This window comes from Hemibagrus wyckioides, linkage group LG18, assembly GCF_019097595.1.
Source record: "Hemibagrus wyckioides isolate EC202008001 linkage group LG18, SWU_Hwy_1.0, whole genome shotgun sequence".
Taxonomy (NCBI): Eukaryota; Metazoa; Chordata; class Actinopteri; order Siluriformes; family Bagridae; genus Hemibagrus; species Hemibagrus wyckioides.
In genome coordinates this window covers 1170001-1192637 of record NC_080727.1, presented here as the reverse complement: position 1 = coordinate 1192637, position 22637 = coordinate 1170001, and the positions used below count along the sequence as shown (strand labels likewise).

General features: G+C 48.0%; 1 protein-coding gene across 2 annotated transcripts in view; it reads right to left on the bottom strand.

The window, feature by feature from the left end:
* sh3pxd2b (SH3 and PX domains 2B) overlaps nt 1-22637 on the bottom strand; it is a 40292-nt gene that overhangs the window by 3711 nt on the left and 13944 nt on the right. The window contains exons 4-13 of one of the 2 annotated variants that reach the window (XM_058415619.1): nt 17430-17506; nt 13107-13198; nt 12995-13020; nt 12017-12052; nt 10680-10811; nt 10310-10411; nt 2590-2707; nt 1949-2118; nt 352-398; nt 45-170 (exon numbers count right to left, since the gene is read on the bottom strand). In XM_058415619.1, the coding sequence (XP_058271602.1) occupies nt 45-170; nt 352-398; nt 1949-2118; nt 2590-2707; nt 10310-10411; nt 10680-10811; nt 12017-12052; nt 12995-13020; nt 13107-13198; nt 17430-17506 (926 nt within the window). The remainder of the gene's footprint in view (nt 1-44; nt 171-351; nt 399-1948; nt 2119-2589; nt 2708-10309; nt 10412-10679; nt 10812-12016; nt 12053-12994; nt 13021-13106; nt 13199-17429; nt 17507-22637) is intronic. The other variant, XM_058415620.1, reaches the window with a different exon arrangement.

Below are 22637 nucleotides of genomic sequence, written 5' to 3'. Positions count from 1 at the left end.
TGTTTATATATTTTTATATTTATATATTTTCCTTTGCGTCTCACCTCGACTTTAACTCCGGCCTGGAAGCTGATTCCATCAGGGATGGTGGTCTGAAAGTCAGCGATGGTGTAGTACTCCTCCTCCACCTGCGGGGGCACCGGCGGCTTCGGCAGGTTCGTCCCACGGGGCTAAAGGAAGAAAACAGAAAATGGGGGGGGGGGACCCATTCCGTTAGTGAAAACTGGGGTTTAAAGGTGCGACTTTTCCAACAATCCGATCTCTCACTCCATCACAAGAAAAAAAATCCATCCTTTTATTTTTTATCAATATAAAAAAACGTAACAGAGAAAATCTCAGCAGTGTTCTTACTATAGAGAGATCTCTGCGTGGAGGAGGTCTCTGTCTCGCATCAGCTTCTGCAGGAACAGAACAATTATTACTCTCATTATATTAATGAAGATAAACATGAGGCTCAGTGTGATAGGATCAAAGTCAATATTAAATAAAAAGCCCTAATATTAAATAACTTTATTTTGATTAATGTGATTAAGATCACACGGATGACCTGAGGATGCAGAGTGTGAAAAGGCTTTAAATATAGAAATAAAAAAAAATATATATATATTACACACACACACACACACAGGGGTTGGACAATGAAACTGAAACACCTGGTTTTAGACCACAATAATTCATTAGTATGGTGTAGGGCCTCCTTTCGCGGCCAATACAGCATCAATTCGTCTTGGGAATGACAGATACAAGTCCTGCACTGTGGCCAGAGGGATTTTGAGCCATTCTTCTTGCAGAATAGTGGCCAGGTCACTACGTGATGCTGGTGGAGGAAAACGTTTCCTGACTCGCTCCTCCAAAACACCCCAAAGTGGCTCAATAATATTTAGATCTGGTGACTGTGCAGGCCATGGGAGATGTTCAACTTCACTTTCATGTTCATCAAACCACTCTGTCACCAGTCTTGCTGTGTGTATTGGTGCATTATCATCCTGATACACGGCACCGCCTTCAGGATACAATGTTTGAACCATTGGGTGCACATGGTCCTCCAGAATGGTTCGGTAGTCCTTGGCAGTGACGTGCCCATCTAGCACAAATATTGGGCCTAGGGAATGCCATGATATTGCAGCCCAAACCATCACTGATCCACCCCCATGCTTCACACTGGGCATGCAACAGTCTGGGTGGTACGCTTCTTTGGGGCTTCTCCACACCGTAACTCTCCCGGATGTGGGAAAGACAGTGAAGGTGGACTCGTCAGAGAACAATACATGTTTCACATTGTCCACAGCCCAAGATTTTTGCTGCTGGCACCATTGAAACCGACGTTTGGCATTGGCACGAGTGACCAAAGGTTTGGCTATAGCAGCCCGGCCATGTACACTGACCCTGTGGAGCTCCCGCCGGACAGTTTTGGTGGAAACAGGAGAGTTGAGGTGCACATTTAATTCTGCAGTGAGTTGGGCAGCTGTGGTTTTATGTTTTTTGGATACAATCCGGGTTAGCACCCGGACATCCCTTTCAGACAGCTTCCTCTTGCGTCCACAGTTACTGCTGTTGGATGTGGTTCGTCCTTCTTGGTGGTACGCTGACATTACCCTGGATACCGTGGCTCTTGATACATCACAAAGACTTGCTGTCTTAGTCACAGATGCGCCAGCGAGACGTGCACCAACAATTTGTCCTGTTTTGAACTCTGATATGTCTCCCATAATGTTGTGTGCATTGCAATATTTTAAGCAAAACTGTGCTATTACTCTGCTAATTAAACCTTCACACTCTGCTCTTACTGGTGGAATGTGCAATCAATGAAGATTGGCCACCAGGCTGGTCAAATTTAGCCATGAAACCTCCAACACTAAATTGGCCAGTGTTTCAGTTTCATTGTCCAACCCCTGTATGTATATATGTATGTATGTGTGTGTATATATAAAATATAAAGTGAAGGTACTTTTCTTGTTGTCGTTGAAAGGACTGAATCTCTGGTTCTCCTTGTTGTTGTTTTGTTGTTTACATGCTCCGTCCAGATCGTTAGCGCTCGAGTGCGACGACATTTTTTGGCTCAAAGCGTCCGATTTTTTCAGATATGACGCTGGAGCCCAGCCTTCTTTCCCCTGATACCTACACACACACACACACACACTATTAAACCTATTTTGAATAAGTCTGTTAATAATAATATTTAAACATTTGATATTTAAATCACTTTTTAAAAAACACAAAATTACAAATTTAAATATTTAATAAATATATATCTAAATGATGTAAGAGACCAAACATACAACACTTAATACTTTAAAATTACCCATATAATTTTCACCTGGAGGTTTATTTCCACACAAGTAAAAAATATTCTTTAAGTCAAAATTAAGAGATATATACATGTTTCAAATCAACTTTAAAACACAAAGTTAAAAAATTATTGATAACAATTTAGTGCTGATTAAAGCAGGAAGTCCAGTCCAGGCCAAAGTCCAGTCTCTCTCCCTTTTTAATTTTTTTTTAATGAAATTCTAATTGATCAATTCTTCAGCTTTATTAAGCAATAAATTCATTAAAAAAAAGAGAAACAGAAACATCAGCATTTTTAACCTGATCTTCCACCAGCCTTCCAGATTTTTCTCCATCACCTCCACCGTCATTCCCTTCTCCAGATCGATCTCGTCCTGATCGCGAGCCGAGTACGGGTAAATCACCTCGTACTTCTCCTCTGGGGAAAAGAAACAAAACAAAAGCTCCTTCAGGTCCAGCAACCGTCCAGCTCTTCATTTACAATCCAGAATTTAATAGCAACAAAACTCTTCTTAGTTTCACTCTTTATACAAAAAAAAATCTTCTGTTCATCTGAAACACAAACAAATAAATAAATAAAAAGATGGTGGCAGCAGGCCTCCGGGGTTACATCTGGAACATCTCCATCATGTCTACAGTAGCTTTTTCACCACACAGCACAATGAGAGCTCTGGACTCTGACTGGGCAGAAGGTGATGATTAATTCTCTATAACAGCAGATCTGACTGTAGTGCAGCTTCACATCACAACTTTATTTATATTTAATACTCTCACTCTGATATTAATGAGTTATTGTTGCTATAGTAACAGCTCATCCACAGGGGCATCAGAGATGTAAGTGCTTTTTAAAGGAAGGAGATGTTTGTGTATGATGTGTGAAAGGAGTGTCCAATGTCAGAGGGGGGGGGGTGACAAAGGGAGAGGGAAGAGAGAGAGAGAGAGAGAGAGAGAGAGAGAGAGAGAGAGAGAGAGAGTAGAGAGACAGAGAGTGAGACACTGGTGAGACTGTTAGCTGCTATAATAATTCAGAACTACTTCATGAACATTAAATAGATAAAAGTATTATGTTATTAATAAATGGAGTAGTTGGTCAGTTGCTGTGGTGTTAGAGGAAAATAATCAACAGTATCTGTAAGAGGAAGTCCAGTTCCCGGTCACTTCCAAGATATAAATATTAAATAAAAACTGAACTGGAGGAATCATGCAGCATCCAGTGGAGCAGGGACAACATATAAAAACACTTCACACTGATTTACATTCATGCAGCATGCAGCCGCAATGAGGGGGGGGGGGAACAAAAGCCCACACCCACAAACACAGCAATGAGGGATGAGGAGAAGAAGAGAGGGATTTTCTCTCCACCTTGACCGAAACTCAGGCTGAACAGATCGCCTAAAGTGCGGCGGCGACCCCCGAGCCTCGGCAGTGACCAGAACCTCCGGCACACTCCAGCAGCGGGGGAATCAAACACACACACACACACACACACACAAGAATCAATAACCTGTAAAGTGTGTTCACCAGCTGAGTGAAGTCACGTGATCAGAACGGAAATCACATCAGGACACTCTTACATGACTTTAATGTTAAAACAGATGTTTGTGTACCACAGGTTTAGATGTATGATATAATAGGGATGTTGAGATAAACGAGGGTCACAGCTTTCAGCACACACTCAGGCTGGGAGATGATCACCAGACACACACTCAGGCTGGGAGAAGATCACCAGACACACTCAGGCTGGGAGAAGATCACCAGGCACACACTCAGGCTGGGAGAAGATCACCAGGCACACACTCAGGCTGGGAGAAGATCACCAGGCACACACTCAGGCTGGGAGAAGATCACCAGGCACACACTCAGGCTGGGAAAAGATCACCAGGCTGGGATAAGATCACCAGGCACACACTCAGGCTGGGAGAAGATCACCAGACACACACTCAGGCTGGGAGAAGATCACCAGGCACACACTCAGGCTGGGAGAAGATCACCAGGCTGGGATAAGATCACCAGGCACACACTCAGGCTGGGAGATGATCACCAGGCACGCACTCAGGCTGGGAGATGATCACCAGACACACACTCAGGCTGGGAGAAGATCACCAGGCACACACTCAGGCTGGGAGAAGATCACCAGGCTGGGATAAGATCACCAGGCACACACTCAGGCTGGGAGATGATCACCAGGCACACACTCAGGCTGGGAGATGATCACCAGGCACACACTCAGGCTGGGAGAAGATCACCAGGCACACACTCAGGCTGGGAGAAGATCACCAGGCACACACTCAGGCTGGGAGAAGATCACCAGGCACACACTCAGGCTGGGAGATGATCACCAGGCACACACTCAGGCTGGGAGAAGATCACCAGGCTGGGAGAAGATCACCAGGCACACACTCAGGCTGGGAGAAGATCACCAGGCACACACTCAGGCTGGGAGAAGATCACCAGGCACACACTCAGGCTGGGAGAAGATCACCAGGCACACACTCAGGCTGGGAGAAGATCACCAGGCACACACTCAGGCTGGGAGAAGATCACCAGGCACACACTCAGGCTGGGAGAAGATCACCAGGCACACACTCAGGCTGGGAGAAGATCACCAGGCACACACTCAGGCTGGGAGAAGATCACCAGGCACACACTCAGGCTGGGAGAAGATCACCAGGCACACACTCAGGCTGGGAGAAGATCACCAGGCACACACTCAGGCTGGGAGAAGATCACCAGGCACACACTCAGGCTGGGAGAAGATCACCAGGCACACACTCAGGCTGGGAGAAGATCACCAGGCACACACTCAGGCTGGGAGAAGATCACCAGGCACACACTCAGGCTGGGAGAAGATCACCAGGCACACACTCAGGCTGGGAGAAGATCACCAGGCACACACTCAGGCTGGGAGAAGATCACCAGGCACACACTCAGGCTGGGAGAAGATCACCAGGCACACACTCAGGCTGGGAGAAGATCACCAGGCACACACTCAGGCTGGGAGAAGATCACCAGGCACACACTCAGGCTGGGAGATGATCACCAGGCACACACTCAGGCTGGGAGATGATCACCAGGCACACACTCAGGCTGGGAGATGATCACCAGGCACACACTCAGGCTGGGAGATGATCACCAGGCACACACTCAGGCTGGGAGATGATCACCAGGCACACACTCAGGCTGGGAGAAGATCACCAGGCACACACTCAGGCTGGGAGAAGATCACCAGGCACACACTCAGGCTGGGAGAAGATCACCAGGCACACACTCAGGCTGGGAGAAGATCACCAGGCACACACTCAGGCTGGGAGAAGATCACCAGGCACACACTCAGGCTGGGAGAAGATCACCAGGCACACACTCAGGCTGGGAGAAGATCACCAGGCACACACTCAGGCTGGGAGAAGATCACCAGGCACACACTCAGGCTGGGAGAAGATCACCAGGCACACACTCAGGCTGGGAGAAGATCACCAGGCACACACTCAGGCTGGGAGAAGATCACCAGGCACACACTCAGGCTGGGAGAAGATCACCAGGCACACACTCAGGCTGGGAGAAGATCACCAGGCACACACTCAGGCTGGGAGAAGATCACCAGGCACACACTCAGGCTGGGAGAAGATCACCAGGCACACACTCAGGCTGGGAGAAGATCACCAGGCACACACTCAGGCTGGGAGAAGATCACCAGGCACACACTCAGGCTGGGAGAAGATCACCAGGCACACACTCAGGCTGGGAGAAGATCACCAGGCACACACTCAGGCTGGGAGAAGATCACCAGGCACACACTCAGGCTGGGAGAAGATCACCAGGCACACACTCAGGCTGGGAGAAGATCACCAGGCACACACTCAGGCTGGGAGAAGATCACCAGGCACACACTCAGGCTGGGAGAAGATCACCAGGCACACACTCAGGCTGGGAGAAGATCACCAGGCACACACTCAGGCTGGGAGAAGATCACCAGGCACACACTCAGGCTGGGAGAAGATCACCAGGCACACACTCAGGCTGGGAGAAGATCACCAGGCACACACTCAGGCTGGGAGAAGATCACCAGGCACACACTCAGGCTGGGAGAAGATCACCAGGCACACACTCAGGCTGGGAGAAGATCACCAGGCACACACTCAGGCTGGGAGAAGATCACCAGGCACACACTCAGGCTGGGAGAAGATCACCAGGCACACACTCAGGCTGGGAGAAGATCACCAGGCACACACTCAGGCTGGGAGAAGATCACCAGGCACACACTCAGGCTGGGAGAAGATCACCAGGCACACACTCAGGCTGGGAGAAGATCACCAGGCACACACTCAGGCTGGGAGAAGATCACCAGGCACACACTCAGGCTGGGAGAAGATCACCAGGCACACACTCAGGCTGGGAGAAGATCACCAGGCACACACTCAGGCTGGGAGAAGATCACCAGGCACACACTCAGGCTGGGAGAAGATCACCAGGCACACACTCAGGCTGGGAGAAGATCACCAGGCACACACTCAGGCTGGGAGAAGATCACCAGACACACACTCAGGCTGGGAGAAGATCACCAGGCACACACTCAGGCTGGGAGAAGATCACCAGGCACACACTCAGGCTGGGAGAAGATCACCAGGCACACACTCAGGCTGGGAGAAGATCACCAGGCACACACTCAGGCTGGGAGATGATCACCAGGCACACACTCAGGCTGGGAGAAGATCACCAGGCACACACTCAGGCTGGGAGAAGATCACCAGGCACACACTCAGGCTGGGAGAAGATCACCAGGCACACACTCAGGCTGGGAGAAGATCACCAGGCACACACTCAGGCTGGGAGAAGATCACCAGGCACACACTCAGGCTGGGAGAAGATCACCAGGCACACACTCAGGCTGGGAGAAGATCACCAGGCACACACTCAGGCTGGGAGAAGATCACCAGGCACACACTCAGGCTGGGAGAAGATCACCAGGCACACACTCAGGCTGGGAGAAGATCACCAGGCACACACTCAGGCTGGGAGAAGATCACCAGGCACACACTCAGGCTGGGAGAAGATCACCAGGCACACACTCAGGCTGGGAGAAGATCACCAGGCACACACTCAGGCTGGGAGAAGATCACCAGGCACACACTCAGGCTGGGAGAAGATCACCAGGCACACACTCAGGCTGGGAGAAGATCACCAGGCACACACTCAGGCTGGGAGAAGATCACCAGGCACACACTCAGGCTGGGAGAAGATCACCAGGCACACACTCAGGCTGGGAGAAGATCACCAGGCACACACTCAGGCTGGGAGAAGATCACCAGACACACACTCAGGCTGGGAGAAGATCACCAGACACACACTCAGGCTGGGAGAAGATCACCAGGCACACACTCAGGCTGGGAGAAGATCACCAGGCACACACTCAGGCTGGGAGAAGATCACCAGGCACACACTCAGGCTGGGAGAAGATCACCAGGCACACACTCAGGCTGGGAGAAGATCACCAGGCACACACTCAGGCTGGGAGAAGATCACCAGGCACACACTCAGGCTGGGAGAAGATCACCAGGCACACACTCAGGCTGGGAGAAGATCACCAGGCACACACTCAGGCTGGGAGAAGATCACCAGGCACACACTCAGGCTGGGAGAAGATCACCAGGCACACACTCAGGCTGGGAGAAGATCACCAGACACACTCAGGCTGGGAGAAGATCACCAGACACACTCAGGCTGGGAGAAGATCACCAGACACACACTCAGGCTGGGAGAAGATCACCAGACACACACTCAGGCTGGGAGAAGATCACCAGGCTGGGAGAAGATCACCAGACACACTCAGGCTGGGAGAAGATCACCAGGCTGGGAGAAGATCACCAGGCACACACTCAGGCTGGGAGAAGATCACCAGACACACACTCAGGCTGGGAGAAGATCACCAGACACACACTCAGGCTGGGAGAAGATCACCAGACACACACTCAGGCTGGGAGAAGATCACCAGACACACACTCAGGCTGGGAGAAGATCACCAGACACACTCAGGCTGGGAGAAGATCACCAGACACACACTCAGGCTGGGAGATGATCACCAGGCACACACTCAGGCTGGGAGATGATCACCAGACACACACTCAGGCTGGGAGATGATCACCAGGCACACACTCAGGCTGGGAGATGATCACCAGACACACTCAGGCTGGGAGATGATCACCAGACACACTCAGGCTGGGAGATGATCACCAGACACACTCAGGCTGGGAGATGATCACCAGACACACTCAGGCTGGGAGAAGATCACCAGGCACACACTCAGGCTGGGAGAAGATCACCAGACACACACTCAGGCTGGGAGAAGATCACCAGGCACACACTCAGGCTGGGAGAAGATCACCAGGCACACACTCAGGCTGGGAGAAGATCACCAGACACACACTCAGGCTGGGAGAAGATCACCAGACACACACTCAGGCTGGGAGAAGATCACCAGACACACACTCAGGCTGGGAGAAGATCACCAGGCACACACTCAGGCTGGGAGAAGATCACCAGACACACACTCAGGCTGGGAGAAGATCACCAGACACACACTCAGGCTGGGAGAAGATCACCAGACACACACTCAGGCTGGGAGAAGATCACCAGGCACACACTCAGGCTGGGAGAAGATCACCAGACACACACTCAGGCTGGGAGAAGATCACCAGACACACACTCAGGCTGGGAGAAGATCACCAGGCACACACTCAGGCTGGGAGAAGATCACCAGACACACACTCAGGCTGGGAGAAGATCACCAGGCACACACTCAGGCTGGGAGAAGATCACCAGACACACACTCAGGCTGGGAGATGATCACCAGGCTGGGATAAGATCACCAGGCACACACTCAGGCTGGGAGAAGATCACCAGACACACACTCAGGCTGGGAGAAGATCACCAGACACACACTCAGGCTGGGAGATGATCACCAGGCTGGGATAAGATCACCAGGCACACACTCAGGCTGGGAGAAGATCACCAGACACACTCAGGCTGGGAGAAGATCACCAGACACACACTCAGGCTGGGAGAAGATCACCAGACACACACTCAGGCTGGGAGAAGATCACCAGGCACACACTCAGGCTGGGAGAAGATCACCAGGCACACACTCAGGCTGGGAGAAGATCACCAGACACACACTCAGGCTGGGAGATGATCACCAGGCTGGGATAAGATCACCAGGCACACACTCAGGCTGGGAGAAGATCACCAGACACACTCAGGCTGGGAGAAGATCACCAGACACACACTCAGGCTGGGAGAAGATCACCAGGCTGGGATAAGATCACCAGGCACACACTCAGGCTGGGAGAAGATCACCAGGCACACACTCAGGCTGGGAGAAGATCACCAGGCACACACTCAGGCTGGGAGAAGATCACCAGGCACACACTCAGGCTGGGAGAAGATCACCAGGCACACACTCAGGCTGGGAGATGATCACCAGACACACTCAGGCTGGGAGAAGATCACCAGGCACACACTCAGGCTGGGAGAAGATTACCAGACACACCCTCAGGCTGGGAGAAGATCACCAGACACACACTCAGGCTGGGAGAAGATCACCAGACACACACTCAGGCTGGGAGAAGATCACCAGGCACACACTCAGGCTGGGAGAAGATTACCAGACACACACTCAGGCTGGGAGAAGATCACCAGACACACACTCAGGCTGGGAGAAGATCACCAGACACACTCAGGCTGGGAGAAGATCACCAGACACACTCAGGCTGGGAGAAGATCACCAGACACACTCAGGCTGGGAGAAGATCACCAGACACACTCAGGCTGGGAGAAGATCACCAGATGTTACGTTTTAGTTCAGTTTTGTCTTTAAGTCAAACACTGAGGATCTTTTGGTAATTTCACTCAAAACATCCATAGAGGGAGTGGAGGTGTGAATAGGAACAAACACACACCCTACTCTCTCTCTCTCTCACACACCCCCCTACTCTCTGTCACACACACACACACACTTTTTCAGTACCTTCTTCTGCAGGCAGAGAGAAATCATCAGGATCATCCTGAGCCTCCAGGCAGGTGGCAGGAACCCAACCCTGAGCATCCTCCGAACTGACAAACCACCAACCTGCAACACACATACACACGTTAAACTTCTACAGCAACGTACATGATCTAATCACACTGCATGGCCAACATCTTTCCCAAAAATAATTTTTTAATTTAAATTTTCTCCTGAATCTTTAGAACTTTTCGGTGATTTGGAGAGATTTTTTCCCTTTTTTACATTTTCAATTTAGGATTTTTAAAATTTCCATTTCAGAGATTTGGATTTTCGCTGCACTTCCTGAACTCCACCTGTGTGTGATTATAAAGCTGAGATCTTTTCTCATCACCTGACTCGTTCTTCTCGATGACCTCCACCACCTGACCGACCCGGAGGCTGATCTCGGAGCTCTCCTGCTTCTCGTAGTCGGTCACGGCGATGTACTGATCCAGGAGCAGCGGGTCAGCGGCGCCGGAGTCTCCTGTTGTGGGGAAATGGGCAGAGATTAACAGAAACACTGACCGGTTTGTTTCTGGACAGAGCTACGGCGCTACGGAGCATAACGGAGAGAAGCTGCAGAACGACAGGCCTCGCTGTTAGACGTGAGAAAGAAGCTGTTTAGTAAAAAAGATGAAAAATGAGACAGAAGGAAAGAAACCAGCACCAAAAACACTGAGGTTACGACACGAACAGATCGCCGTCAGGATCACGTGAGAAAAAAACCCAAACCCTTGATTTATACAAAGCCCCGAAAAAAATAAAAACCTCCTTAAACCTCAAACCTGGTGAGATGAAGGAGTTCAGGACTTTAGTTTATTTAGAATAATCTCTGTTACTCCTCCGGGGTGAAGTGCTCACACACTCCTCTGACCACACACAGACTGGAACCGGGGAAAAAGATCATGACCCGCGGCCGGCCGTATTCACGCTAACAGCAGGAGAGAAATTAGCATCTGAAGTCACAGAGCAGGAAATAAACATGAATTTGTGACGACAAAGAGTTTTTAATTCTGCTCTTTAACTTGTCATGTCTGATATATTTTACAGATCAGACTCAAACAAAAAAACATAAAATCTCACACAAAGAATCATTTTGTATCCTGATTAAATCATTCCTTTGGGACTTTTTTTTAATAATCTGAGTAAAACCCTGGATTTGTGTCTGATTGGTGAAATTAAATCTCAGATTTATTTAGATGTGTAAAATGAAACAGGTCTGATGTTTGTGTTTGCAGTTACATGACTCGGCCTGTAGGGGCGCTGTGATTATTCAGTCATACTTCAGCTTTTTTAGATTACGTTTTTTTGGTAAAGGTCTGCATTTTTTCACCCTCAGAATGTGCAATTTCTCAAAGATTTACATTTTTCACAAACAAATTTTTAAGATTTAAATTTCTTTCCTTATTTTTTTTTTTCCCTCATGAGTCTGAAGTGTGGTCAGAGGTGGACGGGGACTTCTCGCTAACGTGCTAATGTGCCTGTAGCTAGCGCTGCTAACCCTCCTGTTCTGTGGAGTAATATGGCTTCATCATGAACACCACAGGAGAGTTAGACAGCCGTCTGTCTCTCACTAAAAAGGATTATTATTATTAATTATTATTGAGGTTTTAGGGACTGATGCACCACACACACACACACACACACACACACACGCAGCGCCCGGCCACAGCAGCAGTGTTTTACTACCTCGCTTTATGAAAGAAGTCGCTCTCTCCACAATGCCTGATGAGGAGGAAAAAAGGATAAGAGTCAGATAGAGGGGCGGAGTCAGAGATAGAGGGGTGGGGTCAGGGATAGAGGGGTGGAGAAAGCAGCATAGTCAAACAGAAAGGAAGAGTGATGTGATAAAACTCTTCAACGGCTTTAACAGTGAACTCCACGCTATGTTCTTAACTTCCAAAGCCCCACCCACTGCACTGACCACAGGCCCACCCACAGGCCCACCCACTGCACTGACCACAGGCCCACCCACTGCACTGGCCACAGGCCCACCCACAGGCCCACCCACTGCACTGGCCACAGGCCCACCCACTGCACTGGCCACAGGCCCACCCACTGCACTGGCCACAGGCCCACCCACAGGCCCACCCACTGCACTGGCCACAGGCCCACCCACTGCACTGGCCACAGTCCTGCCCACACAGTTCACAAAATTGATGTGGGTGTATTCTCCCGTATATAAAATACGCCACACTGTGGGGAAAATTATTCACTTTTTTGCCATTTGTAAATAAAACTTTCCATTTTTCTCCTTCTCTCCTTCCTTCTTTTTCTATTTCCTTCTCTCTCTCTGTCTCTCTCTCTCTTTCTCTCGTGTCCTGTATCCTTCACTTATTATTATTATTAGTTAACTGAACATGAAGAAAAGCCTGGTGTTCCTGCATTTCCTTTATTGCCATAGCAACAAGTTAAAAATGATAAACACTCTGGCTGAAGAGTAAACGCTGGAGATTTTTTTAAAAAAAAGTGAATTATTCTGAATAAATAACTAACAACTGCACACACACACACACACACACACAATCATATATACACATTATGTAATGGAATTATATGGAGATATTTTAACATCACATCTTTAATACTGATTATGAATAAATGAAGAATAATAAACTCGTTAATAATTCATTATTAAAGCTTCATTAAGTAATTACAGATTCTTACCGGATTTCTTCTTCCCCACGGGTTCACTGTAAAAAAAAAACAAAACAAGAGAATTTAAGTGCTTGTTCACGTGTGTTTAGGGTTAAGTGTGTGTGTGTGTGTGTGTGCTCACTCGATGGGGGGGTTCAGGTCCTCAGGTCGAGTCTCAAAGAACACACGCACCTCCTCACACTGAGAGATGTACACAGGCAACTGGATCAGAGCCTGAAAAACACACACACACTCATCATCATCAGTAAGTGTTCCCTGTTTTATTTCTGAACCTCGTCTCTTTAAAGCTTCCTGGTGGTTGTTGTTGTTGTGAATGTTAGCATGCGGAACCATAAACTCATGTAGCATCATGCTAAAGCTAATGTGTAGCATGTGGTTTAACTTTAACATGACCTGTAATCTAATCTGACCTTTGACCTTTTGTCATGCTTCAAAGACATTCCTTTGTGTGTGTGTGTGACAGCTATTTGAACTAAAGCTAAAGTGAAATATTTACTGTTCTACATTGATGAGCTGTCGAGGGTCAGTCAGGGTGTGTGTGGGTGTGTGTGTGGGTGTGTGTGTGGGTGTGTGTGTGGTGAGGCTCTCGTTGTTTGTGCGTGACACAGATTTTAATTTCAATGTTTAATAAAGCTGAGTGCTCAGGGAGCGTCTGGACACACACGGCCTTTAGACAGAAGATGATTTGTGACAGTGGGGCGTGTGTGTGTGTGTGTGTGTGTGTGCGTTCAAGGTGCCTTTTAATCTTAAGTAACTTTGGTTGTTGAAGACGCTCAATCACACACTCAGTTCTCCTGTCGTTCCTCACACACTCGGTTCCCCTGCACTGATCTCACTCACTTCCTGTTCCAGACGGGACTGTGGGCAGAGACGCCGAGTTGTCAGTAAGAAATTAACTGAACTGAACTGGACGCACCGCCTGGGCTTCATGTTTAAATCTCTGACCCGTGTGTGTGTATATAATAACAGACTGCCATTTCCCATCATGCACTGGGGCTGACCTTCTCCCAGTCGTTAGTATTCTCTCCAGAGACACGCTGCATTAAAGCTAATGGGCTTTTACTGGAGAGCTTCCTCTGCAGCCTGCTGCATTAACCTGATTGTGTGTGTGTGTGTGTGTGTGTGTGTGTGTGTGTGTGTTTTACACGTCCTCCTGAACGCAAAGCATGGAAAAGTAATAATGATGCATGAACTTCAGCCTAAAGAGAGAAACTGGCTGATTTACACACATCCAAAAAAAAAAAACCTTCAGTGTCAGCAAAACACACCCACCCCCCTAAACATACCCCCTCACACACCCCTATACATTCCCCACACACACCCCTAAACATACCCCCACACACCCTAAACATACCCCCACACACTAAACATACCCCCCACACACCCTAAACATACCCCCCCACACACCCCTAAACATACCCCCCACACACCCCCAAACACACCCCCCCACCCCTAAACATACCCCCCACACACACACCCCCACACCCTAAACATACCCCCACACCCCCCTAAACACCCCCACACACCCCTAAACATACCCCCCATACAACCCTAAATAACACCCCCACACACCCCCTACACATACCCCCCACACACACCCCTACACATACCCCCACACACACCCCTACACATGCCCCCCCCACACACACCCCTACACATGCCCCCCCACACACACCCCTACACATACCCCCACACACCCCTACACATACCCCCCCACCCCCCCTAAACATGCCCACCCCCCCTAAACATACCCCCCCCCACCCACACCCCTAAACATACCCCCCACACACCCCTAAACATACCCCACACACCCTACCCCCCCACACACACCCCCTAAACATACCCCTACACACCCTAAACATACCCCCCCACACCTAAACATACCCCCCCACCCCTAAACACCCCCCCACACACCCCTAAACATACCCCCCCCACATGCACACCCTAAACATACCCCCACACACTACCCCTAAACATACCCCCCACACACTAAACCCCCCACACCCCTACATACCCCCCCACCACACCCCTAAACATACCCCTGCCCCACACACCCTAAACATACCCACACACACTACACATACCCCCCACCCCTACACATACCTACACCCACCCTACACATACCCCACCCCTACACATACCCCACACCCCTAAACATACCCCCCCACTACCCCCCCACACACCCCACACACCCCAAACATACCCCCCACACCCCTAAACATACCCCCACACACCCCTAAACATACCCCCACACCCCTAAACATACCCCCCCACACCTAAACATACCCCCACACACCCTAAACATACCCCTCACACACCCTAAACATACCCCACACACACCCCTAAACATACCCCCCACACACACCCCTAAACATACCCCCCACACACACCCCTACACATACCCCCCCACACACACCCCTACACATACCCCCCACACACAACCCTAAACATACCCACACACACAAACCCTAAACATACCCCCCACACACAAACCTAAACATACCCCACACACACACAACCCTAAACAGACACACATTTAACCCTAAACACACACACATTTAACCCTAAACACACACACATTTAACCCTAAACACACACACATTTAACCCTAAACACACACACATTTAACCCTAAACACACACACATTTAACCCTAAACAGACACACATTTAACCCTAAACAGACACACATTTAACCCTAAACAGACACACATTTAACCCTAACCCTGTATCTCGCCCTGTAAGTAACCCTGTATCTAACCGTGTATCTCGCCCTGTAACTAACCCTGTTAGTTAACCCTAACCCTAAACAGACACACATTTAACCCTAAACAGACACACATTTAACCCTAAACAGACACACATTTAACCCTAAACAGACACACATTTAACCCTAAACAGACACACATTTAACCCTAAACAGACACACATTTAACCCTAAACAGACACACATTTAACCCTAAACAGACACACATTTAACCCTAAACACACATTTAACCCTAAACAGACACACATTTAACCCTAAACAGACACACATTTAACCCTAAACACACACACATTTAACCCTAAACACACACACATTTAACCCTAAACACACACACATTTAACCCTAAACAGACACACATTTAACCCTAAACAGACACACGCAACCCTAAACAGACACACACGCAACCCTAAACAGACACACACGCAACCCTAAACAGACACATTTAACCCTAAACACACACATTTAACCCTAAACACACACATTTAACCCTAAACACACACATTTAACCCTAAACAGACACACATTTAACCCTAAACACACACATTTAACCCTAAACAGACACACATTTAACCCTAAACACACACATTTAACCCTAAACAGACACACATTTAACCCTAAACACAAACACACCCAACCCTAAACACACACACATTTAACCCTAAACAGACACACACTTAACCCTAAACAGACACACATTTAACCCTAAACAGACACACATTTAACCCTAAACAGACACACATTTAACCCTAAACAGACACACATTTAACCCTAAACAGACACACATTTAACCCTAAACAGACACACGCAACCCTAAACAGACACACACGCAACCCTAAACAGACACACACGCAACCCTAAACAGACACACGCAACCCTAAACACACACACGCAACCCTAAACACACACACATTTAACCCTAAACACACACACATTTAACCCTAAACAGACACACACGCAACCCTAAACAGACACACACGCAACCCTAAACAGACACACACGCAACCCTAAACAGACACACACGCAACCCTAAACACACACACGCAACCCTAAACACACACACATTTAACCCTAAACACACACACATTTAACCCTAAACAGACACACATTTAACCCTAAACAGACACACACGCAACCCTAAACAGACACACACGCAACCCTAAACAGACACACACGCAACCCTAAACAGACACACACGCAACCCTAAACAGACACACACGCAACCCTAAACAGACACACATTTAACCCTAAACACACACACATTTAACCCTAAACACACACACATTTAACCCTAAACACAAACACACCTAACCCTAAACACACACACAACCCTAAACAGACACACATTTAACCCTAAACACACACCTCACACACACACACAAACCCTAAACAGACACACGCAACCCTAAACACACACACACACACACACACACACACACACACACAACCCTAAACACACACACACACACACACACAACCCTACACACACACACACAACCCTAAACACACACACAACCCTAAACACACACACATTTAACCCTAAACACACACACATTTAACCCTAAACACACACACATTTAACCCTAAACACACACACATTTAACCCTAAACACACACAACCCTTAACACACACACAACCCTTAACACACACTTCACACACGTATACACACACACACACTCACCCTGCAGTACTCGTTGATGGGTCTCAGGCGCTTCATGGCCACGTCTCTGATGTGACTTCTCCTGAACAGAATCTTTCCTGCAGAGACACAAAAACACATCAAAATTATTTTTATACTCATTTAATTTATTAAAGTATTTTAAAAAGTTTTAGTAAAATAAAATAAAATCCCATTCTCAAACTTTTCTACTTTTTTAAACCTCACTGAAGTTTTTCTGTATTTTTCTAATGTTGTTGTTTGTACTGAATTAAGTTTGTATTTGTTTTTTTCTGTTTCAGCACAATGATTGGCTAATCAAATTACACCAAGCCCCACCCACTACAACCAGCTTTATCTTACTGATAAAAACTGACAGGCACACACACACACACACACACACACACACACACACACACACACACACACACACAGAGGCATGCATGCACACACAGACAGACTCAGAGACAGACACACACACAGTCTGGTTTATCACAGCTGTGTTTAGATGAAATGATGCAAACTGTACAAAATAAGAGGCGTTATAGTTAAATGTAACTCTAACTGGATAAAAAACAGAGCTGTGTTTTTCTTTAGTGAAGAGACGAGTGGTGAAGGTTAAAGATGTGATGTGAGAGAATAACACACTCAGACACGACATGACGGGAAAATAATCAGCACTCGTGTGTTAGAGTTAAATAAAAATAATGACTTAACTAATGACATTTATTAAATAACACCATAATAATGTAATATAACTATATAACACAATATAACATAATAACAATATAATATAATAATATAACACAATATAATATAATGAGACGTTTCCTGAATGTTTCGTGCTCATACTCCACTCCATCACCTCACGTTCTAATGGTTCCGCTCTTTTTTCCAGAGAAAGGAATGAGAGTTATTTGTAGTCATTTGTATGAAAACATAGACGAGGGCTGTTTCTGAGAGAGAGAGAGAGAGAGAGAGAGAGAGAGAGAGCGCGAGAGCAAGGGGGGGGCAGAGAGAGAGCGAGAAAGAGAGAGATGATGTGGAAAAATGTAAATAAAGTGAGATGTAGAATAAAGATAAATGCATGGAGGTAAAAGTCGGGGATGAAACCTAAAGACTAAGAGCAGAGCAGAAAGAGACAGAAATAAAAAGATTAAAGGAATAAAGGTACTGATCACTGATCTGGAGTTAAACTGATTAAAATGAAACATGACCCATAGACTCTGCTCCCAGATCATCACCGGTCAGAAATAAAGCTTTTAAATCTCCCTAAAAAGAGTTGAGAGGCGAGTTACAGGGTTAGTTACAGGGCGAGATACAGGGTTAGATACAGGGTTAGTTACAGGGCGAGATACAGGGTTAGTTACAGGGCGAGATACAGGGCGAGATACAGGGTTAGATACAGGGTTAGATACAGGGTTAGATACAGGGTTAGATACAGGGTTAGATACAGGGCGAGATACAGGGCGAGATACAGGGCTAGATACAGGGCGAGATACAGGGCGAGATACAGGGTTAGTTACAGGGTTAGATACAGGGTTAGTTACAGGGTTAGTTACAGGGTTAGTTACAGGGTTAGATACAGGGCGAGATACAGGGCGAGATACACGGTTAGTTACAGGGCGAGATACACGGTTAGATACAGGGTTAGTTACAGGGCGAGATACAGGGTTAGATACAGGGTTAGTTACAGGGTTAGTTACAGGGCGAGATACAGGGTTAGTTACAGGGCGAGATACACGGTTAGTTACAGGGTTAGTTACAGGGCGAGATACAGGGTTAGATACAGGGTTAGATACAGGGTTAGTTACAGGGTTAGTTACAGGGCTAGATACAGGGCTAGATACAGGGTTAGTTACAGGGCTAGATACAGGGCTAGATACAGGGCTAGATACAGGGTTAGTTACAGGGCGAGATACAGGACGAGATACAGGGTTAGTTACAGGGCGAGATACAGGGTTAGTTACAGGGCGAGATACAGGGCGAGATACAGGGCGAGATACAGGGTTAGTTACAGGGCGAGATACAGGGCGAGATACAGGGTTAGATACAGGGTTAGATACACGGTTAGATACAGGGTTAGTTACAGGGTTAGATACAGGGCGAGATACAGGGCGAGATACAGGGCGAGATACAGGGCGAGATACAGGGTTAGTTACAGGGTTAGTTACAGGGCTAGATACAGGGCTAGATACAGGGCTAGATACAGGGTTAGTTACAGGGCGAGATACAGGGCGAGATACACGGTTAGATACAGGGTTAGTTACAGGGCGAGATACACGGTTAGATACAGGGCGAGATACAGGGTTAGTTACAGGGTTAGTTACAGGGTTAGATACAGGGCGAGATACACGGTTAGATACAGGGTTAGTTACAGGGCGAGATACACGGTTAGATACAGGGCGAGATACACGGTTAGATACAGGGCGAGATACAGGGCTAGATACAGGGTTAGTTACAGGGCGAGATACACGGTTAGATACAGGGCGAGATACAGGGTTAGATACAGGGCGAGATACAGGGTTAGATACAGGGCGAGATACACGGTTAGATACAGGGTTAGTTACAGGGCGAGATACACGGTTAGATACAGGGCGAGATACACGGTTAGATACAGGGCGAGATACAGGGCGAGATACACGGTTAGATACAGGGCGAGATACACGGTTAGATACAGGGCGAGATACACGGTTAGATACAGGGCGAGATACACGGTTAGATACAGGGCGAGATACACGGTTAGATACAGGGCGAGATACACGGTTAGATACAGGGCGAGATACAGGGCTAGATACAGGGTTAGTTACAGGGCGAGATACACGGTTAGTTACAGGGCGAGATACACGGTTAGATACAGGGCGAGATACACGGTTAGATACAGGGCGAGATACAGGGTTAGATACAGGGTTAGATACAGGGCGAGATACAGGGTTAGATACAGGGCGAGATACAGGGTTAGATACAGGGCGAGATACAGGGTTAGATACAGGGCGAGATACAGGGTTAGATACAGGGCGAGATACACGGTTAGATACAGGGTTAGTTACAGGGCGAGATACACGGTTAGATACAGGGCGAGATACACGGTTAGATACAGGGCGAGATACAGGGCTAGATACAGGGTTAGTTACAGGGCGAGATACACGGTTAGATACAGGGCGAGATACAGGGTTAGATACAGGGCGAGATACAGGGTTAGATACAGGGCGAGATACACGGTTAGATACAGGGTTAGTTACAGGGCGAGATACACGGTTAGATACAGGGCGAGATACACGGTTAGATACAGGGCGAGATACAGGGCTAGATACAGGGCGAGATACAGGGTTAGATACAGGGCGAGATACAGGGCGAGATACAGGGCGAGATACACGGTTAGATACAGGGCGAGATACACGGTTAGATACAGGGCGAGATACACGGTTAGATACAGGGCGAGATACACGGTTAGATACAGGGCGAGATACAGGGCTAGATACAGGGTTAGTTACAGGGCGAGATACACGGTTAGTTACAGGGCGAGATACACGGTTAGATACAGGGCGAGATACAGGGTTAGTTACAGGGCGAGATACACGGTTAGATACAGGGCGAGATACACGGTTAGTTACAGGGTTAGTTACAGGGCGAGATACAGGGTTAGATACAGGGCGAGATACAGGGTTAGATACAGGGTTAGTTACAGGGCGAGATACAGGGTTAGTTACAGGGCGAGATACAGGGTTAGATACAGGGCGAGATACAGGGTTAGATACAGGGCGAGATACAGGGCGAGATACAGGGCGAGATACACGGTTAGATACAGGGCGAGATACACGGTTAGATACAGGGCGAGATACACGGTTAGATACAGGGCGAGATACACGGTTAGATACAGGGCGAGATACAGGGCTAGATACAGGGTTAGTTACAGGGCGAGATACACGGTTAGTTACAGGGCGAGATACACGGTTAGATACAGGGCGAGATACAGGGTTAGTTACAGGGCGAGATACACGGTTAGATACAGGGTTAGATACAGGGTTAGATACAGGGCGAGATACACGGTTAGATACAGGGTTAGTTACAGGGCGAGATACAGGGTTAGATACAGGGCGAGATACAGGGTTAGTTACAGGGCGAGATACAGGGTTAGTTACAGGGCGAGATACAGGGTTAGATACAGGGTTAGATACAGGGCGAGATACACTGTTAGATACAGGGCGAGATACACGGTTAGATACAGGGTTAGATACAGGGTTAGATACAGGGCGAGATACACGGTTAGATACAGGGTTAGTTACAGGGCGAGATACAGGGTTAGATACAGGGCTAGATACAGGGTTAGTTACAGGGCGAGATACAGGGCGAGATACACGGTTAGATACAGGGTTAGTTACAGGGCGAGATACACGGTTAGATACAGGGCGAGATACAGGGTTAGTTACAGGGTTAGTTACAGGGCTAGATACAGGGTTAGTTACAGGGCGAGATACAGGGCGAGATACACGGTTAGATACAGGGTTAGTTACAGGGCGAGATACACGGTTAGATACAGGGCGAGATACAGGGTTAGTTACAGGGCTAGATACAGGGCTAGATACAGGGTTAGATACAGGGCGAGATACAGGGCGAGATACACGGTTAGATACAGGGTTAGATACAGGGCGAGATACAGGGTTAGATACAGGGCGAGATACAGGGTTAGATACAGGGCGAGATACAGGGTTAGATACAGGGCGAGATACAGGGTTAGATACAGGGCGAGATACACGGTTAGATACAGGGTTAGTTACAGGGCGAGATACACGGTTAGATACAGGGCGAGATACAGGGCGAGATACAGGGCGAGATACACGGTTAGATACAGGGCGAGATACAGGGCTAGATACAGGGTTAGTTACAGGGCGAGATACACGGTTAGATACAGGGCGAGATACAGGGTTAGTTACAGGGCGAGATACACGGTTAGATACAGGGTTAGATACAGGGTTAGATACAGGGCGAGATACACGGTTAGATACAGGGTTAGTTACAGGGCGAGATACAGGGTTAGATACAGGGTTAGATACAGGGTTAGATACAGGGCGAGATACACTGTTAGATACAGGGCGAGATACACGGTTAGATACAGGGTTAGATACAGGGTTAGATACAGGGCGAGATACACGGTTAGATACAGGGTTAGTTACAGGGCGAGATACAGGGTTAGATACAGGGTTAGTTACACGGTGAGATACAGGGCGAGAT